Source organism: Oncorhynchus mykiss, chromosome 19, assembly GCF_013265735.2.
Source record: "Oncorhynchus mykiss isolate Arlee chromosome 19, USDA_OmykA_1.1, whole genome shotgun sequence".
Lineage (NCBI taxonomy): Eukaryota > Metazoa > Chordata > Actinopteri > Salmoniformes > Salmonidae > Oncorhynchus > Oncorhynchus mykiss.
The window spans coordinates 11,175,132-11,202,375 of NC_048583.1; the positions used below are offsets into that span (position 1 = coordinate 11,175,132).

The 27,244-nt window shown below is 47.6% G+C and overlaps 1 protein-coding gene across 4 annotated transcripts in view; it reads right to left on the bottom strand.

Annotated features, from left to right (window-relative positions):
- Positions 1-27,244, bottom strand: part of LOC110497368 (zinc finger protein 827) — a 96,248-nt gene that overhangs the window by 59,253 nt on the left and 9,751 nt on the right. For 3 of the 4 annotated variants that reach the window (XM_036954284.1, XM_036954282.1, XM_036954285.1), the window contains exons 2-4: positions 8,971-10,296; positions 3,922-4,097; positions 2,903-3,422 (exon numbers count right to left, since the gene is read on the bottom strand). In XM_036954284.1, coding sequence (XP_036810179.1) covers positions 2,903-3,422; positions 3,922-4,097; positions 8,971-10,296 — 2,022 coding nt within the window. The remainder of the gene's footprint in view (positions 1-2,902; positions 3,423-3,921; positions 4,098-8,970; positions 10,297-27,244) is intronic. The other variant, XM_036954283.1, reaches the window with a different exon arrangement.

Sequence of the window (27,244 nt, forward strand, 5' to 3'; positions counted from 1 at the left end):
CGAGAGGAAAATACATTATTGAGAAGAGGTTGTAACATGTGTCTGCCCACCACGACAGGTGTTGTCAGATGAATCTTAAACAATATTTGAATGAGAGAATAGGTGACTGGATAACTTACAGTATATTATGTAGACATTGGTTGGGTATAAAACGTGTCAACTCACAAGCACACAGACAAACACACCCTACATCACTAAGACACTCCAACTGCATCAAACACTGTATCCAACGCCTTCACTCTTTTTCTCTCTCTTTCACTCTCTCGCTCTCACCTCTGAGATAAATAAGACACCAACGACACTTCCTCCCACAAGCCCTGCTTCAGCGGCATGCCAATTATTCACACCCGGCCCGGGGTCACGCTCGATGGCCACCTCCAAACGGGGTCGCAGCGGGGACCGCCATTATTACCCGTCTGAGGGGTCCTGCGAGTAGCGTCCTAACCGGGCACCATCCACGCATTTCAAAGTACCTCCGCGGACTTTCATCTTTCCCCTCTCAAATCAGAATGTGGAGGGTCACACTGGGTAGGCTGTCGGTTGTGTCAGAGTTGCCGTGCGGGGGAGAAATCAAAGGGGATTGGTCAGAACACCCAGAGGAGAATCAGGGCAGCCTAAAAAAAGAGATGCCTGGGGAGTCAGCTCCTACTCGTTCTCTTTTCCTCTCTCCTTTGCCGTCTGTCACTTTATTTAGCTATTTTTTTATCAGTTCAATTCAAGGGGCTTTATTGGCATGAGAAACATATGTTAACATTGCCAAAGGAAGTGAAGTAGATAATATACAAAAGTGAAAAACAAAAATGAACAGCAAACAATTCAAATGTCATATTATGTCTATATACAGTGTTGTAACGATGTGGAAATAGTAGAAGTACTAAAGGGAATGTAAATAAACATAAATATGTGTTGTATTTACTGGTTGCCCTTTTCTTGTGGCAACAGGTCACAGATCTTGTTGCTGTGATGGCACACTGTGGTATTCCACACAATAGATATGAGAGTTTACCCAAATTTGATTTGTTTTCAAATTCTTTGTGGATCTGTGTAATCGAAATATGTGTCTCTAATATGGTCATTTGGCAGGAAGTTAGGAAGTGCAGCTCAGTTTCCACCTCAATTTGTGGGCAGAGTGCACACAGCCTGTCTTCTCTTGAGAGCCAGGTCTGCCTACGGGGGCCTTTCTCAATAGCAAGGCTATGATCTCTCCCTCTCTGTCTTTTTATCGCCCCCACCCTTTTCTTCTCTCCATCCTCCACCCCTCACCCTCTCTGTCTTACAGCCCTTCTCTCCATCCTCCACCCCTCACCCTCTCTGTCTTACAGCCCTTCTCTCCATCCTTCACCCCTCTCCCTCACAACCTCTCTTCATCCAACACTCCTCTCCCTCACAGCCCTTCTCTCCATCCAACACCCCTCTCCCTCACAGCCCTTCTCTCCATCCAACACCCCTCTCCCTCAGCCCTTCTCTCCATCCAACACCCCTCTCCATCCAACACCCCTCTCCCTCACAGCCCTTCTCTCCATCCTCCACCGCTCTCCCTCTCTCACAGCCCTTCTCTCCATCCTACACCTCTCTCTCTCTTACAGCCCTTCTCTCCATCCTCCAACCCCTCTCACAGCCTCTCTCCATCCTCCACCCCTCTCTCTCTTTTACAGCCCTTGTGGGATTGAGACAGGCACTGTGACAGCAGTGGTAAATCAGGAGATGAGCTGCCGCATGTACACACTCAATCGCTCTTGGCAGGGAGGTCAAAAGAAAGAGTCCCGAGGTTCCCCTGAGAAGAAGCTTTACCTCCCTCCCTCCCTTTCTCCTCCTCTTTACCCTCCCCGTCTGCTGTACGGCCCAGCAAAGAGTGCAAAAGATCTGAGTAAAGCTTTGGGCCAAAACCCCCCTTCTCTTTTTTTACAAACCGCGCTCAGAGATGATCATGAAAGCCCTCGGTAATCAAAAGGACCAGTATTCTATTAAAACATCGTTATCTCTAACATCACTCAAGTCCACTACTATCCGCTCTTTAAAAACAAAAGGGTTGTCCTCCCATATTTCAAATTCCCTCCGGTACTGCATGAATGACGCCGCCCTTGAACTAAGATGTCCGCCGCCTGTCCGCCACTCTACACTGGGCTGACATTGTGAGAGAAGAAGCCATCTTGGCTCCATCTCCTCTGGGACTTTCCTGGCTTGATTGCGAAGTCTGGGAGTGAAGTGAGACTGGCACCAGGGGGGCACCGGCGCGGAGCCGAACTGGAGGGGGAGGGGTTAACTAAGCCTGTCCAGTCCCTCCGCGGCGCACATCGCACAGCGCATCCTAGCCAGGGTCACGGAGCAGAAGTTAAGGGCGCTAATCATTTCAAATTATGAATTCTTCTTAATTTATGAATTATGCATACATTTTTAATTAATCTAATGTTCCGAGGGTTTTCTACCCCCCTCCTCCCCCATCCCCTTTCCCTCACCTCCTTCAGCATCCCTCGTTCAGGAGATCTCAATCTAATTAGCTGGCATTAGGAGTTAGAGTGGCAGCCTCAACCCCGACCTTGGCACCCAACCCCGGGCACACCTTCACCCATCAATCTTCAGCCATTGTCTCAAAGTAACTGATCCTTTACCATCGTCACAACACGGTGGAATGCATCTCAACAAACCTGATATAATACCTAGCGTTATTCTGGCTAACGATAGCGTGTTTGTTGTTGATGAGTTTATTGGAGAGGCAAAGCGGAGTGTTGGGGTTATTGGATTGATGAGTTGACGTTCATTGACATTCATGACGAAACCCCAAGAAATATGCTAAGACAGTCAAAATGATGGCCATCTGAAATGGCCATCAAAAGTTGCCCACCAGTCTAACACCTGGCCGTTAGTGAGTGTTGTTATTGACGGGAGTTGCTGTCATGGTTACCTGAGAGCTTCATGAGCAGGTCGGTGGCTGTCTTGGTGGTGATGTCCGGGCTGAAGAGGGACGCTGCCGTTGGACCTCCACCAGGACTGGACCGCACCCCCACCCCGACTCCCACCCCCAAGCCGACTCCCCCCATAGAGAGGTCCAGGGAGTTGCCACTGCTACCAGGCCGCTCCCGCTCCCTGTCCCTGCAAAGGGAAAAGGGCGACAGCACCGACAGCTCCCTCTCCTGGGGCTCTTCTTTTATATAGACGTGGTGGTTGGAGACTGCAGGGGAGCTCTGGTTCCCTGCGTCCGACTGGAGGGGGGATTCCCCGGGGTTGAAATCGCCCAGGAGTGACCCCTCGCCCTCCGTGTCCGTGGTGGCCTCTTCCTTGACCTTGACCCCGTCGGAGGCGGACCCAGAGCGGGGGAAGTGCTGGTGACAGCGCATGTGGAGCTTGAGGCTGAAGTGGCGCGAGGAGGTGAAAGGGCAAAGTTCGCACTGGAACGTCTCGCCCCGGTCCTGATGCTGGTGGACCTGGGATACAGGGATAGGATGAGTGGTGGGGGTACCTCCGCATTGTCATGGCAACAACAGTCAAAGCAATGATGCTCATTTGAGGACAAGACACTGAAAATGTTCCTACGCTACAATGGAGCAATGCATCACCGTGTTGTCCATTCAACATGTGTCAATGTTTCGGGCTAATTGAATCTGTCCCTATGCAAATAAATAATTGAAATAAAATGAGTAAAAGAGATTAAATAAGAGTGTAAAACAGTAAGGATTCCCTCAACACCTGGAGCTTCTCGCTCTTGTTAAAACCCCCTCTAGCTTTGGTCTATTAACTACAGTATAATTTGAGGCACGTTACCCCGATACACTAGAGGTGACTGACTAGAGCGTGCACCTCCCTTCCTTTGAGCAATTAGTAGCATTAGCACCACTTCCACAATTACGACCTCAGGGGATGGCTAACACGATGAGGTTACAGGTCAAAGGTCAAAGGAGGCATCACAGGCTCCCATCATCTCACCTTCATGTGGGACTTGAGATTGTCTTTGCGGGCGCAGCGGAAGGGGCACAGGGGACACTGGTGACTCTTCAGGCCGGTGTGGATCACCATGTGTCTCTTCCAGTAGCTCTTCCTCTTGATGACCAGGCCACACACCGGACACTGGAACGGCTTCCCTCCGTCCTCCCCCGGGGAACCTGGGAGAGGAGAGGAAAAAGAGGGGATGAGACATTTATTTATTTCACCTTTATTTAACCAGGGAGTTCCAGTGAGGTCAGAATAATTATTTACCAAGGGATACCTGGCTGAGAACGGCAGCTCAGTAAAAATACAAGTCATTTAGTGCATACAGTCCCCTGAACAAATACTTAAGCAATGCATCCTTCCTTCTTCGTTTGCTTGATGTCAGTGCACCTATCCGATCTATAAGTGACTGGTAAGGTGTAAGTAAGGTTTCCACTTTATAGCTTTCCCCAATCCAGCCCATGTCAGATCTGTGATTATTCAAGGAAGAAAAGAAGGAAGCTAGGAAGGTGAGGGATACATTTCTGAAGTATTGGAACAGGTCCATTTCTCGAGCTGGGAATTGCTTGGGACTTCACCACACGATATTATCACGATACTAAAGTGCCGATACGATGTGCATTACGATTCTCACCATTCTATATGTATTGCGATTCCATATACTGCAGTTTTACTGCGATTTGATGTTCCAAACATATTGCTCACCATATGTCTGCTGCAGAGAGACAAGAGAGAGAGCCATGAGAACACGAGTCTTGATCAGTCATGGTAATAAAAGTGCTGAAAACATCTTGGCTCCCTATTTAAAAAGAAGATGGAGAACAAGCTATAGGATCAGAAATACGTTAGTTATGGCGCAGGTACAGTCGACTAGCGCAGGTACAGTCAACTAGCGCTAGCTAACACTACCTGGATTCTTTTTAAACAAATCCATACAATATCGTCCAAAATTAATATTGCGAAATGCAACTATCGATCCCCCCCAATCACTAGTCCATTTCTTCCTTTCCAGTAGTGACTTTGTCACTATTCCCACACCCCTACTAGGTGAGACACAACCGCTAGACACCTCAAGCTGAGAACGCTCAACAAAGCCTGCTGTGCGTCTGCGAACAAAAGAAGTCAAACTCAAGGATGTTTTATTATCTCGGTTATTGTTGTTGGCTTCATTTCCGGCCTCTATTACGCCGTTTAATTGGGCTTATTAGGACACGGCATGATTGCATTACAAATTCACCACGGGCCTGTCATCGATGGCTTCATAAGTATTCTCCTCCTGTTCCTTGGAAAACATCTGGTAATCAGTGTTTGGTGAAATTACCGCGCTCAGCCATTCATTGACCCCGGGTGTAAAACCTCGAGACTGCCTATTTGCAACAATAAACCGCCATCTGCGGCCCAAACGTCTGGAGCGAGGAGAGGGGGAGGAGAGAGAGGGGGAGGAGGAGAGAGAGGAGAGAAGATAACCGTGGACTCCTTGCTCATTGGAGGATGTAGGGGAAGAGATGGAGGAGAAAGACAAAAGATGGAACAGCGTTTAACTGGTCAGTACGTCAGATAGCAGATTCTCTCTCTCTCTCCAGGGCAATCAAGATCAATTATCAAGAAATGTCTAAACTATGTAGAATTACACGGATTTATGTAACACTAAATATAGGCTAAATATGTAACAATATCATACCAGACCAGTCAACTGCAATAAAACTAAACAAAACAATCAATAACCAAGGGCATGTTTTTTTCTGTCGGGCCACCAGACAAGTAACTGCATTTGTACAGCATTCCGCCGCGACCTTGACGGCTGCAGGTTACCGCCGACAACCCTTTTTAACATGCAGATCACAGAATATTGCATTGACTGCCTCTCTCCCTCTCATCCGTCTCAAGTCAATTTGATCCAGCCATTTTAGATTTGGCTTAAGGGTTACGACACAATCCTTCAAAAGTGCCCATCCATCTACCCTGGAACACACTCCACTGTTCTCCCTAAAGGCTGCTCATTTTGAGAGAGGAGAGAGTTGTGTGTGTGTGTGTGTGTGTGTATTGTACTTATTAAGGAGCCCCGTTAGCTACTCTTCTTGGGGTCCAGCAACATTAAGGCAGTTATATACAATTATAAATATTACATGACATTACATTTCACAACCCATTAGGTGTGTCCTCAGGCCACTACTCTACTACCACATATCTACAACACAAAATGCATGTATACATGTGTGCAGAGTGCGTGAGTTAGCAAGTGTATGCATGTGTCTGTGCGTGTGTCTCTTCGTAGTCCCTGCTGTTCTATAAGGTTTCATTGTATCGATTTTTAAAATCTGATTCTACAGCTTGTGTCAGTTACCTGATGTGGAATAGAGTTCCATGTAGTCATGGCTCTGTGTAGTACTGTGCGCCTCCCATAGTCTGTTCTGGACCTGCCCCGTGTAAACTGATGGGATTGTGTTTGGCTGGGAGTCTGCTGAATGCTGATCTGAGGACAGAGGAGAAGGCCCTGACTGCAGACTCCTCTGGCTCCAACCTCCACCAGTCTGTACAGAGGTGACTGGTAAAGGGAGGTTGATGGAGCCAGAAGTGTCTGCAGAACAGACACGGATATGGACACTCGGCTTCTACTGTACACACCGCAGAGCCAAGCGCAATTGGTTTGGGTTGGACATCCTGCCAGGCCTACAGACCTTTTCCCAGACTCAGGCCAGACGGGGAGGGGGATTCTCTCTCTATCAAAAGTGGGAAGAGTGAGCAAAAAAAAAATCTAATACATGAATAAAATAAATACAAACCTAGAAACCTCGCCAAGAGATTTTAGCCGTTTCATAATGAGAGTCACAGGGACCAGGGTACTCTACAAATTATACAACGGGTGGGTCAAATCTTGAATGCTGATTGGTTATTCCACAAGTTACTACCAGCTAAATCTATGACGTTAAAATGCGCAGCCCAGGCAGAGAAGTTATAAACTTGATCTCCACTATAAAAAGCATTATTTCTTCACATTTCTTCTAGACTAACATCTAGTTTTCAACAGCAGAGATTTTTATAACCCTTACTGTCTCTCCGACACTTGCAACATTGTTTCAATATTCAAATTCGATCTCCAACTGTCCCATAGTAATGAACGTGTAGGGGTCGGGAGTCGGAACGAGAGAGAGGCAGGCAACGTTTCTCAGCCAGTCTAAATCACTAATCAGCTGGCATCATTTTTATGGACGTATACAAAGAAAAGTCCATTGAAAAAGGGTAAAACGAAACTAAGTGAGGCTAGCATGCTAGTCTTTCCAGCTTCAGTTCTAAGTTATTGTGTTAGCTGTGTTGTTGGCTAGCTCCTCTGAACAACAGTGTCCAGACGAGTGAGCACATTTTCTATGCCAGGCGAAATCGTGCCTCATTAGCTCATTGTTACGGATGCATCCAAATAAATAAATGTCACTAGAAAACAGCTTAAACAAATGCAGCCACTGTTGGGCTTTCTGCACCGTTTGACGTGACGGTAAAGTTAGCCGTTGTTGGCTAGCTAGCAAACAAGGGATAAGAATGTTGCCAGCCAGTATGGCAATAGAACATCTAGAACGAACGACTGGGTCGCGTCTCTGACAACAGAACGAACGACCAGCCGGTTTGGGTAACAACTCTAGATTTGTTTCGGGACTATATCTTGTGGAAGGATGAAATAGTATGAATAAATTCATCAAAATAAAGTTAATGAAAATATGTCAATCATTATTTGAATATGTTGGTAACCGGTAACCCGTTGTATAAAAGTGATAATGCCCTCGAAGCCGGTGTTTGGAGGATATATTGTCACGTTTTGCCGGCCCGAGACAAACCCGTGCCAATATATCCTACAAACACCGGCTTTTCAGGCATCATCACTTAACTACAATGGTTCCCGTGTTAAATAGCCCCATTGAAAGCAGTGAAGGCAGAGTTCTGCCATTGTTCATGATTGATGTGCTAGTTGAAATATATATATTCTACTAAAGTAATCAGACCTATTCTTACTATATTGAACTGCTTCAGCTTCTATTCAGCTTGAAATCTTCATTTAACACCTTCCACTACTATAAAAAATACATTTTTGGACAGCTGAAGCAAGCACACACATTTTCTTCAGGAAATGTTCCTATTCTAGTTTAGTCATTTATCTCAGTTTAGAAGAGTTCACTGCAAGCTGACTACTGGCTAGCTTCCGAAATCAACTTATTCAAGTATCTACAAAACAAGTTTTATAGTCGCGGTTCACAAATTATTATTTTTGATTCGCATGATTCGATTTACCGATATTGAACCGAATCCCTACCACTACAATTGTGAAGCGAATCATGCAATTTGTCAAAAATAAGTTTAAAATAATAATTTCTTATGAATAAAAAATATATATATATAAAAAATAATGTATGTGAAGTGGGGCATCCGTAATACAGTAAATCAAATGTGTATGTCCTTAAAGTGTAATATAAAGGGATTGAACATAGTAGAACATTTGCTTAGAGACCAGCTTTAATTCCATATAATAAGCAGAAGCTTGGAGAATATCTGTAAACGATAGTTTCCAAACAAGTTGAAAAGCTGAAGAGGATTGAATAATCCGAGGACAGTTCAGGATGTGCAAGGTGAAATGAACTAGTACCGACAAACAACCTTGAAAAATGCAAGGTGAAATAACTGATTGAAATGCATTTTTAAAATCTGCTGTTGTTGTTGTGTTCAACCTGGGAAGGTCTTCCACAACGGTTCATTGTTGTAGAAAACCTTGCTAGAGAAACAACACCTTCTGGGATTGATGGATAGCGGCACTTTGTTTGTCACAAGGTTTATACAAAAGGTCCAGGGTTCTTAACAACGTTCCAATGTTCCGAACCTTGTCACGATGACAAAAACGTAGCTGACATAATATCTTGATAAACTCACTATTACATTTACCAAACTGCAAAACAAAACAGAATGTAGCTTACTACTGTAAATCCCAAAACTCACCACAAGGCTTATAGACAACAAATTCCACATCTGGAAGAAATTGTGTAGGGTCAGGGTGGATTAGCCTACCTGCTTGGCTGCTGGGTTTGGCCCTTCCCTTAGGGGTGGAGGGCAGCAGCAGGTCCATGGTGCTCAAGGGCCCTGTGGGGGTCCCTGCCTTCTGGTTCCTGTCCAGCAGGGGCTTGATGTCCTCCTGGATGTCCCCTCCTCCTGCTGGGGCATCCATCTTATCAGCAAGGAGATTCCCTGCCGCCCGGGCTGCCACCTCCTTGAGGAGCGCAGCCGAGGAAGTCATAGAGACCAGGGAGAGGAAGGAGGAGCCGGTGGAGGGTTGGTGTTGGTGGTCTGATGAGGAGGTGGAGGTGGTCTGGGAGCGCTCGCTCACCTTCTTGGACAGGGCGGCTAGCGTGGAGCTGGCCGACTGAGGGCTGAAGGGGGAGGTGAAGGCATCGAAGCGTACCGAGTCGTCTGTTCCTCCCCGGCTCCCTCCTCCCAGGGTGGGTACGGTAGAGCAGGAGGATGATGAAGAGGAAGTAGACGAGGCCACTACGGTGGCGTTCTTGTCCTGTAAAACCGCGTTGGCTGCCGCTTTCAGCTTCTGGATGGCTGAGTCCGGTGATAGGCTGGACCCGCCGCAACTCGCCGGGGGCCACTTCCCGTCACCGGCCACTCCCACCCACACGAAACCAGCGCCATTGCTCGGGGTGACCACCGAGGTGAAGGGGTCGCAGGGCTCCTGCTTGATGGAGGTGGTCGACATGGCAACAGAGGTGGGCGAGGCCGAGGCGGAGCCTCCACTGTTGTTGTTGTTGTTATTGGCCGCCAGTTTTCGGGCGAGGGCACTTAGCTGCTGAGCATGATGAGAGGAGGGGGAGAGGGTCAGGGCTGGAGCTAAGCCTATAGGGGGCGACTCTCCTCCCCCTCCTCTCACTCTCCCCAGAAGTTCCCCATCCAGCTTCAACGACCCAGCCTCTAGGAGGCGTCGCAGGTTACTACTCAGGGGTTTCCCCAGGGCCTCGGAGGCAGCCTCTCCATAGAGCGAGGATACCACGGAGGAAAGGGTATCTTGGGCAGAGAACACCCCTCCGTCCACCCCTAGGCTCAGGAGCTCAAAAGAGGCCCGGTGGTGGTGGTGGCTGTGGACAGGCGTAGGGCAGCCCCCCAGGGAGCTCTCGGTTGAGGTGTCGGGGTGTTCTGGAGGTCGGTCTGGGGAGGGGGTGGGGGAGGAGCCCCCGTGGAAGAACAGCTCATGGTCGTCATGGATGTCGCCGCTGTACGACGACTCAGAGCGCGTGTCGGAGGCGTTCCCGTACCAGCCACCGCCGCCAGTGCCGCCGTCGTCCTCCACGGGACAGCAGACCCCGTCGGGCCCACCCTCCTCGACGCTGTCCACATCTACAGGAGAGAATAAGAAGAGACGTTTGGTGAGAGGAAAAGAGAGGAGGAAGGGATCATCATGGTCAGAGCTGAGGACAAACCAGGGTCACATTCATTGGATCATAAACGGGGAGGTGCTACCTGAAATTATCCAATATGAAAACACTTGTTTTAGCTTTTTCTGCTGCACAATGTTTTACTACAGTGTTCCCTAATGAACATTGCCCAGGAAAGGACTGGATTTTGTCATTAAAGATAAACTCCAGGATCTTAATCACAAGAAATCTGTAACATATAGTAGGATAACTTTTTTTTTTACAAAATTGCGGGACGTAACATATCATACCAAATGATGACGTAGTACACAATTTGATGACGGAGTACACAGAAAAAAACGGGGAACACTTTAGGCACTTGAGAACAAATTTCAAAACTACTGGCAAAAATTATACAAAAGTTTGAGAGCGCATCCTTAAATGACAAACTAGGAGGCATTGACTTGAACAGCCTTGACGTTGTAAATCAACACGTCAGCAGTCACCTGTCCCCTGGATTACAAAGTGAGCCAGACTACTACACTATACACTCATTCTGACGCCTCCTTATCACAAGTGAGCACTCTCAATTCTATTTACCAGCTAAGTACAAAGGGAACAGCCTATTCAAAATACCAAATAGACTTCGGCGCTCTCAGCAAGGGGTAACTCACTGCCTTGGCAATGACTGAAGAAAATCATAATAACACCGAAAAACCAAGGAGCTTTAATGCAACAAAATCCACCAGCTTTCCCCAAGCCTTTCTCTCAGCACTGAGAATCACCAGCAACGGTGGATAAAATCATTTGAATGATTTTTCAATCCTTTATTTTCAACATATATTTTTTTCCCAGGGTCAATTTTTTTTCTTCCCAAGGAGTTTAGTAACGGGGTTACCATGACGACAGGACCTTCCGGGAGGCTAGACAGCAAAGATTAGGGTAATGGAGGTTACAGAGCCTGTTTAATATTCATGAGGATGCAGATACCACCAGGGAGCCAATAAGGATAGGGTTAAGGTCACCCAGGGTCATTAATATACACTTGGTGTATCAATATTCATAAGCAAAACATTACAGCTTGCCAGACAAGGGCAAACAAAGGAAAGTGAGTATTCCTGAAACATATTAACCCCTTTCAATAAGAAGATGTCAGAAAGCAACAAGCCTGGGCAAAGAAAATGTCAAAACTTTACTGTACTGGGAGGGGGGGAACAGTAGAGGCTTCAACCAAAAATAAACCCATTGAGCATCAACCGAAGAAAACAGAGCGAGAATAACAAAAAAAAAGGTCAAGAGAAGCCATGACACTCATACACTGAGACGCAATCTCTCCTCTCCACGCGCGCACGCACGCACACACACACACACACACACACGTCATTTGAGCTCTCGTCTCTCTCGCTCACACACATCAAGGCTAGTCTTCACCTTGGCGACCCCGTCTAAGAACACTGGTGGGTTGCTTCTCTGTTTACAGGCAGAGGGGAAAGCGGTTGCCTCAGCAACCCCACCCGCAGGGGTCATTAGAGTCAGCTCACATCTGGTCTGGTCGTCACAGACTATGGAACAGAGAGGTGACCGCAACCGTGGCCCGACCGCTCTGACCAAGCGTACATGCACCGCTACAAATCTACCCACCACGCAGGGACGCTAGTACACACTCCATCTCACACACACAGGAGTCAGGACACACACACACCGTGGCAGAGGCCAGGGCAGGGAAAAGAAGAGACTGAACACTTACAGGAGTCAGGACACTACACCTTACAACCAGAGACCTGACCTCTCTTTTTTTACACAGTTTATGTTGCGTGTGTGGTTGCACCCTTTGCGTGTGTTTCTATGCACCGTGTGTGTGTGTCTTCCTTCACCTCTTCCTTCACATTTCCTAAGACGACATTAAGCGAGGAAAGGGAGAGAGAGAGAGAGAGAGAAAGGGAGAGAGAGAGAGACAGAGAGAAAGGGAGCAAGCGCGTGAGAGAGAATGTCAGCAGGTCTAAGACCTACTGTTTTTCCATGGCTGCCGTTCACTCCCACTGAAAGCTTTTAGTCACCTGAGCTGGGCCAGAGGGGCGAAGTATGCGAGGCATGACCCGCGTCCATGTGACATGCTACAGAAAGAAAGCAGCCAGGCCCTAATGGCTGTAATGTCGTTAGTGGAAAATGGCTAGATTGCTGACCTGAGGTCTCAGGAGTACAAAGTAGAAGGTTGAGGGGGGGTGAATTTGAACTATCCCCCCCTTTCCCTCCCTCTATCGACCTCTCCTTCTCCCTCTCTCCCATCATCTCTATTGCCCTTTGCTGCCCTCCCCATCTCTTTCGCTAACTCTCCCCCTGCCTTTCTCTCTCTCCTTCCTGGGTTTAGTGTTGAGGTCCCGAGACTCCTCCACGCAACACTACACATCAAGACGCTAGGCTAGCCGTAACGCTACAATGCTGCCTCTGCCGCACCCCGCCGCCACGGTTGTGTGTGACACAGGCAGGACCACCGTGTGTGTGTGTGTGTGTGTGTGTGTGTGTGAGAGAGACACAGGCAGGGCCACCCCATGGGTGGGCTGACATTTCACAAGGTCATATCTCTGACCCAGGCTACGAGGGGAGGGGGGCTTTGTCTGGGGCCCAGCGTGCACGCACACACACACTAGACTGTCCACACACACTGTACTAGTCCACTATTACACATTACTGTACAGCCGAGGATATGATTAAAACAACCTAAACCCCTCTTTCCCCTCCCACAGCCCAGTCTCTACAGTACAGTGGTGGTGGTGGTGATACAGTCTCTACAGTACAGTGGTGGTGGAGGTGATGATACAGTCTCTACAGTACAGTGGTGGTGGTGATGATATAGTCTCTACAGTACAGTGGTGATAGTGATGATATAGTCTCTACAGTACAGTGGTGGTGGTGATGATATAGTCTCTACAGTACAGTGGTGGTGGTGATGATATAGTCTCTACAGTACAGTGGTGGTAGTGATGATATAGTCTTTACAGTACAGTGGTGATGATACAGTCTCTACAGTACAGTGGTGGTGGTGGTGATACAGTCTCTACAGTACAGTGGTAGTGGTGATATAGTCTCTACAGTACAGTGGTGGTGGTGGTGATACAGTCTCTACAGTACAGTGGTAGTGGTGATATAGTCTCTACAGTACAGTGGTGGTGGTGGTGATATAGTCTTTACAGTACAGTGGTGATGATACAGTCTCTACAGTACAGTGGTGGTGATACAGTCTCTACAGTACAGTGGTGGTGGTGATGATACAGTCTCTACAGTACAGTGGTGGTGGTGGTGATACATCTCTACAGTACAGTGGTGGTGGTGATACAGTCTACAGTACAGTGGTGGTGGTGGTGGTGATACAGTCTCTACAGTACAGTGGTAGTGATGATATAGTCTCTACAGTACAGTGGTGGTAGTGGTGATATAGTCTCTACAGTACAGCGGTGGTAGTGATGATATAGTCTTTACAGTACAGCGGTGGTAGTGATGATATAGTCTTTACAGTACAGTGGTGATGATACAGTCTCTACAGTACAGTGGTGGTGGTGGTGATGATACAGTCTCTACAGTACAGTGGTGGTGGTGGTGATACAGTCTCTACAGTACAGTGGTGGTGGTGGTGATACAGTCTCTACAGTACAGTGGTGGTGGTGGTGATACAGTCTCTACAGTACAGTGGTGGTGGTGATACAGTCTCTATAGTACAGTGGTGGTAGTGGTGATACAGTCTCTACAGTACAGTGGTGGTAGTGGTGATACAGTCTCTACTAGAGGTCGACCGATTAATCGGAATGGCCGATTAATTAGGGACGATTTCAAGTTTTCATAACAATCGGAAATCGGTGTTTTTGGGCGCCGTTTTTTTTTCCGTGACCTTTATTTAATCTGTATTTAACTAGGCAAGTCAGTTAAGAACACATTCTTATTTTCAATGACTGCCTAGGAACGGTGGGTTAACTGCCTCGTTCAAGGGCAGAACGACAGATTTTCACCTTGTCAGCTCAGGGGATCCAATCTTGCAACCTTACATTTAACTAGTCCAAAGCAATAACGACCTGCCTCTCGACAAGGAGACTGACTGCCTGTTACGCGAATGCAGTAAGCCAAGGTAAGTTGCTAGCTAGCATAAAACTTATCTAATAAAAAACAAGCAATCATAATCACTATTTAACTACACATGGTTGATGATATTACTAGTTTATCTAGCGTGTCCTGCGTTGCATATAATCTGACTGAGCATACAAGCATACAAGTATCTGACTGAGCAGTGGTAGGCAGCAGCAGGCTCGTAAGCATTCATTCAAACTGCACTTTTGTGCGTTTTGCCAGCAGCTCTTCGTTGTGCGTCAAGCATTGCGTGCGCTGTTTATGACTTCAAGCCTATCAACTCCCGAGATGAGGCTGGTGTAACCAAATTGAAATGGCTAGCTAGTTAGCGCACGCTAATAGCGTTTCAAACGTTACACTGGCAATACTAAAGTGCCTATAAGAACATCCAATAGTCAAAGTTTAACGAAATACCAATGGTATAGAGGGAAATTAGTCCTATAATTCCTATAATAACTACAACCTAAAACTTCTTACCTGGGAATATTGAAGACTCTTACATGGCACATATTGCACTTTTACTTTCTTCTCCAACACTTTGTTTTTGCATTATTTAAACCAAATTGAACATGTTTCCTTATTTACTTGAGGCTAAATTTATTTTATTGATGTATTATATTAAGTTAAAATAAATGTTCATTCAGTATTGTTGTAATTGTCATTATTACAAATAAATAAATAAATAAATAAATACAAATTGGCCGATTAATCGGCATCTACTTTTTTGGTCCTCCAATAATCGGTATCGGCGTTGAAAAATCATAATCGGTCGACCTCTAGTCTCTACAGTACAATGGTGATGATACAGTCTCTACAGCACAGTGGTGGTAGTGGTGATACAGTCTCTACAGTACAGCAGTAATGGGGGGAGGGGGGGGGGGGGTCAGTCTCTACAGTACCGTGGTGGTAGTCTCCAGTACAATGGTAATGGGGGGAGGGGAGGGGGGGGGTGTACCCAGTTTTCATACTTGAGTAAAAGTAAAGATAACTTAACAGAAATTTACTCAAGTAAAAGTCACCGAGTAAAATTCTACTTCAGTAAAAGTCGAAAAGTATTTGGTTTAAAATATAACGTATCAAAAGTAAAACATTACTAAAATATAGTTAAATACCCAAAGTAAAAATATACATCACTTAAAATTCCTTATCTTAAGCAAACCAGGCGGCACTATTTTCTTGTTTTTTTATTTTATTTACGGATAGCCAGAGGCACACTCCAACATTTGACATCATTTACAAAACAAAGCATTTGTGTTTAGTGAGTCTGCCAGATCAGAGGCAGTAGGGATGACCAGGAATGTTCTGTTGATAAGTGTGCGAATTGGAGCAATTTCCTGTTGTGCTAAGCATTCAAAATGTAATGAGTACTTTTGGGTGTCAAGGGAAAAAAAATGAAAATGTAAGAACAACATTTTCTTTAGGAATGTAGTGAAGCACAATTCGTCAAAAATATAAATAGTAAAGTAAAGATACCTAAAAGAAACTACTTAAAAAGTACTTTAAAGTATTTTTACTTAATACAGCTGCACCAAAGAGAGCATCTTGACTGGTTGCATTACTGCTTGCTATGGCAACTGCTTGGCATCAGACCGCAAGGCGCTGCAGAGGGTAGTGTGTACAGCCCAGTACATCACTGGGGCTAAGCTTCCTGCCATCCAGGTCCTCTATAGCAGGCAGTGAGGAAGGATCTAAAAAGTTGTATAAAGCCAAGTTATCATTACTCATTGTGTATTTACTCCTCGTGTTATTATCGCTTCTTTTCCCTCTCTGCATTGTTGGGAAGGGCCCGTAAGTACACATTTCATTGTTAGTCTACACCTGTTGTTTACAAAGCATGTGAAATAAAATTTGATTTGACACACACGCGCACACAAACACCCTACAGTCCAATAACTTGGGGAAGCTAAAGCATAAAATGCCCCTGACTGAATGAGGATGATGGGGCTGCTATGAGGCAGCGAGGAGAAGCAGAGAGAGAGACAGAGAAAGAGGCAAAGAGAGAGAGCGAGGCAGAGAGAGAAGCAGAGAGGCAGAGAGAGAGAGAAGCAGAGGCAGAGAGAGAGAGAAGCAGAGGCAGAGAGAGAGAGAGAAGCAGAGGCAGAGAGAGAGAGAGAAGCAGAGGCAGAGAGAGAAGCAGAGTGGCAGAGAGAGAAGCAGAGTGGCAGAGAGAGAGAGAGAGAGAGAGAGAGCGAGAGGCGGAGAGAGAGAGAGAGCGAGAGGCAGAGAGAGCGCGAGCGGCAGAGAGCGCGAGCGGCAGAGAGAGAGAGCGGCAGAGAGAGAGAGCGGCAGAGAGAGAGAGCGGCAGAGAGAGAGAGCGGCAGAGAGAGAGAGCGGCAGAGAGAGAACGGCAGAGAGAGAGAGAGTGAGCGGCAGAGAGAGGGAGAGAGCGGCAGAGAGAGGGAGAGAGCGAGCGGCAGAGAGAGAGAGAGCGAGCGGCAGAGAGAGAGAGAGCGAGCGGCAGAGAGAGAGAGAGAGAGAGCGAGCGGCAGAGAGAGAGAGAGAGAGAGCGAGCGGCAGAGAGAGAGAGAGAGCGAGCGGCAGAGAGAGAGAGCGAGCGGGAGAGCGAGAGAGCGAGCGGCAGAGAGAGAGAGCGAGCGGCAGAGAGAGAGAGCGAGCGGCAGAGAGAGAGAGCGAGCGGCAGAGAGAGAGAGCGAGCGAGCGGCAGAGAGAGAGAGCGAGCGAGCGGCAGAGAGAGAGCGAGCGAGAGGCAGATAGCGAGCGAGCGAGAGGCAGAGAGAGCGAGAGCGAGCGAGAGGCAGAGAGAGAGCGAGCGAGAGGCAGAGAGAGAGCGAGCGAGAGGCAGAGAGAGAGAGAGAGAGCGAGCGAGAGGCAGAGAGAGAGCGAGCGAGAGGCAGAGAGAGAGAGAGAGCGAGCGAGAGGCAGAGAGAGAGCGAGCGAGAGGCAGAGAGAGAGAGCGAGCAAGAGGCAGAGAGAGCGAGAGCGAGCGAGAGCGAGCGAGAGGCAGAGAGAGCGAGAGCGAGCGAGCGAGAGGCAGAGAGAGCGAGAGCGAGCGAGAGGCAGAGAGAGCGAGAGCGAGGCAGAGAGAGCGAGAGCGAGCGAGAGGCAGAGAGAGCGAGAGCGAGCGAGAGGCAGAGAGAGCGAGAGCGAGCGAGAGGCAGAGAGAGAGCGAGAGGCAGAGAGAGAGCGAGAGGGCGAGCGAGAGCGAGCGAGAGGCAGAGAGAGAGCGAGAGCGAGCGAGAGGCAGAGAGAGAGCGAGAGGCAGAGAGAGAGCGAGAGCGAGCGAGAGGCAGAGAGAGAGCGAGAGCGAGCGAGAGGCAGAGAGAGAGCGAGAGCGAGCGAGCGGCAGAGAGCGAGCGAGCGGCAGAGAGCGAGCGAGAGGCAGAGAGAGAGAGCGAGAGCGAGCGAGAGGCAGAGAGCGAGAGAGAGAGAGGGAGCGAGAGCGAGCGAGCGAGAGGCAGAGAGAGCGAGCGAGAGGCAGAGAGAGCGAGAGCGAGCGAGAGGCAGAGAGAGAGAGAGAGCGAGCGAGAGGCAGAGAGAGAGAGAGAGCGAGCGAGAGGCAGAGAGAGAGCGAGCGAGAGGCAGAGAGAGAGCGAGAGAGGCAGAGAGAGAGCGAGAGAGGCAGAGAGAGAGAGAGAGAGGCAGAGAGAGAGAGAGAGAGAGACGGGCAGCGAGAGAGAGAGAGAGAGAGAGAGAGAGACGGGCAGCGAGAGAGAGACGGGCAGCGAGAGAGAGAGAGAGAGAGAGAGAGAGAGAGACGGGCAGCGAGAGAGAGAGAGAGAGAGAGAGAGAGAGACGGGCAGCGAGAGAGAGAGGCAGCGAGAGAGAGAGGCAGCGAGAGAGAGAGAGAGACGGGCAGCGAGAGAGAGAGAGAGAGAGAGAGAGAGAGAGACGGGCAGCGAGAGAGAGAGAGAGAGAGAGAGAGAGAGAGAGAGAGAGAGAGAGAGAGACGGGCAGCGAGAGAGAGAGACGGGCAGCGAGAGAGAGAAAGAGAGAGAGAGAGAGAGAGAGAGAGAGAGAGAGAGAGAGAGAGAGAGAGACGGGCAGCGAGAGAGAGAGAGAGAGAGAGAGAGACGGGCACGAGAGAGAGAGGCAGCGAGAGAGAGAGAGAGAGACGGGCAGCGAGAGAGAGAGGCAGCGAGAGAGAGAGAGGCAGCGAGAGAGAGAGAGGCAGCGAGAGAGAGAGAGGCAGCGAGAGAGAGAGGCAGCGAGAGAGAGAGGCAGCGAGAGAGAGAGGCAGCGAGAGAGAGAGGCAGCGAGAGAGAGAGGCAGCGAGAGAGAGAGGCAGCGAGAGAGAGAGAGAGGCAGCGAGAGGGGCAGAGAGAGAGAGAGGGGCAGAGAGAGAGAGAGGGGCAGAGAGAGAGAGAGGGGCAGAGAGAGAGAGAGGGAGAGAGAGAGAGAGAGAGAGAGGAAGGCAGAGAGAGAGAGAGAGGAAGGCAGAGTTAGTTAGAAGCAGAGAGCATCTGTCTGTTTGCCGTGCTCAGTGTGAAAGAGAACCATTTAGCGGTGTAATGGCGGGGATGACTTGCATGTTGAGACAAACAGCTGCAGGGTACTCAGCAGTCCGGGTCTGTTAGCACTCACTACACACACACAACCGGGTGATTCAGTGCTGTGTGTGTGTGTGTGTGTGTGTGTGTGTGTGTGTGTGTGTGTGTGTGTGTGTGTGTGTGTGTGTGTGTGTGTGTGTGTATTCTTCCCAGGACAGAGGTGTAATAGCGACATATCAGGGAGAGAGAGTGAACAGACTGCTGCGACAGTCTGCGCTACTGGGTTAGCTAACAGAACACAGCTTCCTGGTTCAAGTTGAAAGCTGATGATGTAACTGCCAACTAAGAGGAACATTGCTTCATGTGATTGTGTAGTGGGTTTATTGACCAGGAAGTGGTCATGCTATCTATTTTGAGAGGTTTCGAGGAAGAAGAATATACAAGTCAAAGAGAGGGAGAAGAGAGACACAATCATCACATCTTATTCCTCATCTTATTGTATACAAGACGAGACAACCCCATGCCAAATGTCTCCGTGTTTGAACATGATGGCGAGTTATATTTTGGCTGACGAGGTTGTTCCGGACTGTCTGGGGAGCGGTGTTACTGTGCTGGGTCCAGGCAGTCACTGCAGCCAGACAGACAGTGGAGTCAACCAGATTTCAGCCAGCCTCAGACACAATGATCCCTGTGCTGGAGGGGGGCGCTGGGGGAGGGGGTCCCGTAGGTCACCAGACCACATGACTTGCATGAGGTTTCACCTAGCTACCAACAGACACACTGCAACAATTCTGTGACTTAGCCAGGCATACAAGATGGTCCCACTGACCTCCAGGCCCAGGCTAGGGTGGAAGGAGGGAGGAGGGAGGAAGACCATTAGCCGATTAAGTCTGGAGTAGAAGCATCAATACTGCCACTATGATGCCAAGAAGCTTTGAGAGGCCTGGAGAGAGAGGCAGAGAGAGAGAGAGAGGCAGAGAGAGAGAGAGACATAAGTAAAAGATGAAGAGGGTGGGTTCAAGACCACAGTCAAGTCCACCACTCAGACTGGCTATTTAAATCCAGCACAGCTACAGCACAGTTACGGAACTCACCACACAGCCAGCACAGCTTGAGCCACATCGCGCTATCCCAGCATGCTCTCCTGTGACTAGGAGTGGCTGGCTGCTGTTGGCCTGGGTTAGGGGTTGTATACTGTACGAGGAGGGAAGAGTGGAGAGGTGTAATACGAGGGAAGAGGCGGAGTGTAGAAAGGAGAAGGAGCCGTGGCGGTAATTAAGTGTCCATGTTGAGCCCTAGCGGGGGTTGCCTTGTCCGCGGGCTATGCTAATGAGCGTGCCCTGCAGTCAGGGCTTCTGCCTTATTAGCGTGCGGCGCCGGACAATATGGTGGGAGAGACCCTAGCAGCTAGCCCTGTCCACCAGCAGGCTCATGTCGCTGTAAACGACTAGCAGTCAGCCCCCCGTGACGGAGAGGAAGGTAATTCCATTCACTGGGACTTTCTCTCCATCTTCCTCTTCTCTTCAGTCTCACCCTCACTCTCAGTTTGTCCTGTTGGAAAAAGACTGAGCATGCGTGCGTGTGTGAAAAAAAAACAGACTCTAAATATAACCAGCTGGTTGAGCCTGAACTGGCGGTCGTAAATTCAAACCCCCTTTGCAGGACTTTATACGGGACATCAATATGTTAAGTGCACATTTTCCACTCTTTTCTTTTGGGGAAAAGGGTGAAATAATTGTCAGAGTGCATCTATCACGATACATCCCACATTACAAAAGGCACCATGTTACTGGCTGACTAGTCAGCTGTTTGTCATAAATCCTCTCAGTCCCACATGGCACCCTATTCCCTGTACAGTGCACTGCCTTTATAGTGCACTACATTTGACCAGAGCCCAAGGGGACTGTGAGTGAGAGACTGGTCTGAGATCAGTGATTGAAAGAGATAAAGACAGAGATATTCAGCTCTCAGTGCGGCTCACTGATCCAGGCTCAGAGGGACGGCGATGCGTGGGCAAACTCAAGAGGGTTCATGCCCTTTGGAGTTCTAGGAGCACCACATGGCATTTACCAGTATAAAAATACAGCAGTTAACTAGAACTGTGCTTTTAACAGCCCAAGTTAGAAAGAAGCCCATACTCTAAATCATCTCCACCTATAGTAGGCTTATGTCCACACACAACTCTGTATATAAACCACAATCACACCCATCACCTTTTATCCCATGTCAGAGCCAAAATGACTACTCCAGTTTCCAGTCTCTGACATAGATAACATGGGGGAAGTGGAAACTGGAAAACCCATCATTCATGGTGGCTCAGGAGTTAGCCTAGACCAGGGTTTCCCCAAACTCGTTCCCGGGGCCACCGCTAGGTGCACGTTTTGGTTGAGAGGTTGGGAAACCCTGGTCTAGATCACATTCTCAGCATGGACCGGGATCCGGGGTAGTTGTTAGCCTAGGTTATATACAGCAACTAGATTCAGCCACGGGTCTATTGTTGTCAAAAAATAATTACAACAATTTGTACACCGCTAATTGACCACAACTAATCCCAAAAAGAGATTGTATTTGAAAATAACAATAATTTCATACCTTTATTACAGACACAATCATTTATATATATATTCTGTTTGTGGAAATACTTGGGAACAGATTTACTAAATTTACATTTTTGCTGAATTCCTGATGATTTTACAGTCCTTTTCATTTATTTTTGTTATTATTTTTTTTACTTTGAGGGGACCCCCAAAAGTCTTACGGGCTGGTTTTGTCCCGTGGGCCGCATGTTGCCAACCCCTGCTATACAGTAATGTCTGTGGTTCGGTTCTGTCCGTCGTATTGAAATGTAGCGCAGCATATAACCATCTGTGTACTGTTGGCCTTGGCCCCGGCAGTTTGTGGGTACTTCGGGCCTCGTGCCAGAGGTGAAAGAGGAAGGAGAAGTGTTCTTGGAAGAGATGAGTCGACTCGAGGCCCCCAGACCTCTGAAATTCCTCAGCGCAGATGGAGCGCCCTTTGCACCCGCGTTTATTTTTCCCGTCTATTTTTTTTTTTAATGGAACAGAAACAACACATGCCCAAAATTTTAGATGTGGCATCAAAGCTCCTCACAAAGCACAACAAAAAAAAACACCAAGGAGAAGCACACACTTTCACTACAGAAATAGGCTACTCAGTTCTCACAGAGCGCCTGTAATTGCAATTAACAAGGTATTTCTTAATTTACCATTCAGCCCAGGACCTAAAATGAACACCCGCCACCTACCAAATGCGGGTAAGATGTCTATTTCACCAGCCACGTTGGCGGGTGGTCAGGGCTCCACAGTGCGGGATTTTACTCACATTTGTGAATACAAATAGTAAATGCATGATCACATTTATAGTAAAATGAATGCTGCAGTAGCTGTTTTCAACGTATTTCTGCAGTTTTGTTTCATAGCTGGTAAATGAATATGGCACAAAGTCAAAGAACTACACTATGTAGCTTATTCCTGCCCTTAAAAGGACAGGTGAAATGTGATATTTAGGTTAATATAACAACTTCTTACTAGTTATACATTTACTGTTTTAGAAACATTACAAAGCATCCTCATCGATTCTTTTGTGTTTTGTTGGTGTCGTTTTAGCGTGTGTGTGTGTGTGTGTGGGGGGGGGGGGGGGAGTTGTATTTTGGCTGGTAAAAAATGTGAGTGGCTGGTGGACCAAAAAGTTAATTTTATACCCTGATTCAGCCTAAACATTACCCTGGAGAACCATAAAAAGTAGCAGTAGTGCAGCAGTGAAAGCTATAAGACAAGGATACATTATGACCCTTAATAACACATTTACATTATTTTCATAATATTGAAAGAGGTCACAAGGACAGTTGATAGGATAAAGTTGTCATAGAAGCTACAACCAGTGGATAGCATTGAAGAGAAGTCAGGGCTGTGTTTCCCAAAAGCATCGTAGCACTAAGAAACTAAAATGGACAAAATATGATCTTAGTGCCACGATGCTTTAGGGAAACCCAGCCCAGGTAGGCTACATTGACTAGCCTATACTTTTACTACCACTTGCATACTTGGTAGATAGCCCATTTTGATATAGGCCAGTCCTGGGTTACTTCTCTCAGGTGAAAACAACAGTTTCAGTGTACCTCAGTCCCAAAGTTGCTTCAGATTTGGCAACCGCCACAAAGCAAAGGCCTATTTCGCAGAGGTTGGCGGACAACTAGCTTTTAGATGTAAATCGATGGGAATAATTGTGTCTCATTACAGTTGTCACAGTGCTAAGAATAATGTCCATAATACACTGACATTCCCTTAGCATCCTCACTATGTCACCAATCATAGGTACTAGTATGTATGTAGGCTACGTATGTAGATTATAGGAGTACAGTTAGAGCCGTGGCAGTCATGACATTTTGTCAGACGGTTAGACTGTCGGTCTCACGGTAACTGACCGTTAATTACCATAAACACATGTAGTATCTCCAGGCCTCCAGCATACAAGCCGCTGATGAGTGCCTTGGGAACATCCTTTAAAAAGGTCTAATAAATCAATTTAACATACACCATCACAGTAAATCTATTATTTATTTAAGGCAGGTCTAAAGAAACATTATGATATGAAGAAAATGTATTTCAGTAGAGCAGAATATGAGTCGGCCTCCTGTATGTTATCTGGTCCATTATCAAATGGGCAGGAACAGGGGCAGTCGATATGCACCCGAATAGCGAATGGGAGCCGCTTCCCGCAGTTCGTTTTTCCAATCATGCCGGGGACGCTTCTCCGGTTTCATAGCACAGCTGAGAAATACATATAGTAGCAGCTGGGATCCTCCTCTTTTTAGTGGCAGCTATCAAAACTGTGCTTTCACACGGGACCACATATAGAAACATCTGGGCTTAGAACACTACTTATTTATTTGTATTTCTTCATTTAGATTTTTTCTGGATTATGTGTGTATTTTTTAAATTATAATAATAATAATTATAGCTAGGTATTACTGCACTATTGGAGCTAGAAACAAGCATTTCGCTGCACCTGCGATAACATCTGCAAATCTGTGTACGTGACCCAGGCACAACTCCAACACCATCCTTAAGTTTGCCGATGACACAACAGTGGTAGGCCTGATCACTGACGACGAGACAGCCTATAGGGAAGAGGTCAGCGACCTGGCCGTGTGGTGCCATGACAACAACCTCTCCATCAACGTGATCAAGACAAAGCAGATGATTTTGGTGACCTATTCCCCCTCAGGAGACGAAAAGATTTGGCATGGGTCCTCAGATCCTCAAAACGTTCTACAGCTGCACCATCGAGAGCATCTTGACTGGTTGCATCCCTGCCTGGTATGGCAACTGCTCGGCCTCTGACCGCAAGGCACTACAAAACGGTAGTGCGTATGGCCCAGTACGTCACTGGGGCCAAGCTTCCTGCCATCCAGGACCTCTATACCAGGCGGTGTCAGAGGAAGGCCCTAAAAATTGTCAAAGACTCCAGTCACCCCAGTCATAGACTGTTCTCTCTGCTACTGCACGGCAAGCGGTACCAGAGCGTCAAGTCTAGGTCCAAGAGGCTTCTAAACAGCTTCTACCCCCAAGCCATAAGACTCCTGAACATCTAATTAAATGGCTACCCAGACTATTTTCATTGCTCCCCCTCCCCCCTTTTACACTGCTGCTACTCTCCGTTTTATCTATGCATAGTCACTTAAATAACTCTACCTACATGTACATATTACCTCCATTACCTCGACACCGATGACTCTGTACCGGTACCCCCTGTATATAGCCTCGCTATATATTGTTATTTTACTGCTGCTCTTTAATTATTTGTTAGTTTTATTTCTTATTTTTTTAGGTATTCTTCTTAAAACTGCATTGTTGGTTAAAGGCTTGTTAGAAAGCATTTCACTATTGTAGTCGGCGCATGTGACAAATACAATTTGATTTGATTAGCAACCTAATGATCGTTAGTGAGTTGGGTACTAGCAACGCACGTCCAGAGTGCATAAGAGGAGATTCTCGTGACTCAACGGTTATGTGGAATTTGACTGCGGTTATGACTCATGACTGCCGGTGTGGCGTTAATACGGTCACCGTAACAACCCTAAGTACAGTTCACTCACTGTGCCAAAAATACAGTAAACCCTAAATTTAGGCTACAGTACGATATTGCTGTAGAGTTCCTATGTACAGTATGTGAACACTTCATTACAATCAAATGTAGGACTATAAATAATTACTAAAGGGGAACCTTGCCAGCATCCAACTCATAAATTTGGTATCATGACTTTGAGGGTAATTTGTCAAGACTTTCCTGTAGTAGATGTGTGCCACGACACAACACTGTTCCAGAACAGAACAGATACAGCCCTGTTAATGGTGAAACAACAGGAGGACTGATGTCAAGAACTAAGAGGTGGCTGTTACTAGTTACCACAGCCACAAAGTCGAAATTTGGCTATATAATTTCATGAAAACAAACATGAGCTTTTTGATCTGAATTTAAAGTTAGGGCTAGGCGTAAGGTTAGCAGTGTGGTTAAGGTTAGGTTTAAAATCGTATTGTAAGAAGATAAATTGTAGAAATAGGCAGGGTTTAGCCATTATTAGACTTTGTGGCTGTAGTAGCTAGTGACGACCAAGAGGTGGGCTTACTCTAAGTAGCAATGACGCTAACATCACATTCTGGCACACACTGAGGGGCAGGCTGCCCACTTAGACACAGAGAGGAGTGAGAGAGCAGAGCGCAGTGTGTGTATGGGCCATACGGTATGAGACAGGGGGGGCACAATGGGGAGGGGGCGGTCCTCCAGCCAGCCAGCGTAAATCACACTGAGCCCACTGGCACAAGAACACGGTCGACCGGTCCCACTACAGCAGCCAGTCACCCCCCAGAGAGAGAGAGAGAGAGAGAGAGAGGGAAAGAGAGAGATGGTGGGTGGTTGTGAGAAAGTGTGTGAGAAAGAGAAAGTGTGTGTGTTACTGACTGTGGGTGTAAGACCGAGTGTGAGAGAGAGGCACTATGTGTGTATAAGAGAGAGACTGTGTGTATGAGAGAGCGAGTGAGCATGGAGTGGAGAGTTGAGCGATAGAGAGCTGGGGGGGGGGGGGGAATGAATCGAAAAAATATGGCTTTTTCCATGGTGGTATTGGGTTGACAGCAGTTTGGCAGATGCGCCTGAGGCAGTGCCTGCTTGGATTCTAGCCTGTCACTCAGGACAGGGACACTAATCAGGATTGGTCCTGGTCCCTTCTTCCTCTTCCCTAGGAATAGCGGAGGGGGGGGAGCCAGAGCCAGTTTGCGTCCATTAGAGAAAGGGAGAGAAAAAAAAAAAGAGGGAAGAATCGCAGTGGCACAGCAGGAGAGGCTAACCTTCATTTGCATGCAGGTCCAGGGGAGGAAGAGGTGGGGGGAGCTGTTTCTGTTTCCAATCTCCATGTTAAAACGCCTGGCCAGGGCAGCCAGTGGGAATGAAGAGGCATTGTTCGCCCGCCGCTGCTCCCCGTCACACCTAGGCTACATCTCAAATGACACCCTGTTCCCTACATGGTGCACTTCTTTTGGCCAGGGCCCGTAGGCTATGAAGGGAATTGGATGCCATTTGGAATACAGACCCATTGCGCCTTTTCTCGCTTTCAAGGTATAAAAGACATGTCCTGCGTGGCAGATAATGTCGATCTCAAATCCTGACCTGAAATCTATACAGACCAGACATTGCTGTACGTCTGTTGTTTGTCTTGTGTGCACTGCATCCATATCCATCCAGCCTTTTCTGGTTCCGTCCACTGTCATAACCAGGTTGTGACCTGAAAGCTGCATCATTCAAAGTCTTGTCGCTGTCTTTCACCCGTGAGAGAGGCCGTTCTCTGCGGCATAACGATCGCTATGACAACCATCACTTAAGCCCTCTGGGTACAGTGGGTTGGAGCGGCCTTGTTTCTGAAGACCTCATCCCTGACTGCGAGGGTCATCAAGGTCAATCCACTGGCTCTCACAAGAGATGCTACATGAGAACAACAAAATGTACTTCCGCCAAAAAAGGATGATGCGGTTCCTGGCCAAAGGACCAGAAGGAGAGGAAAAAGAAGAGGGAGGGATTGCTGGGATGCTTCCTTTGGCCCAGAGTTGACGAACACAAAGTCTGGCTGTGCGTGCCAAATTAGGTTTTTAAGCATTCTTTTTTTCAGGGAGGATTTGTCGCTAATCTAGAAAACCTTCTGGTAGGAAGTGTCAATAGATCTGGTGCTGACCACTCCCCGTAGAGTGCAGGGATTAATGACCTATGTGTGTCCCAAATGGCACCCTATTCCCTATATAGTGCACTACCTCAGACTAGGACCCATGTAGGGAATAGGGTGGCATTTGCAGATGC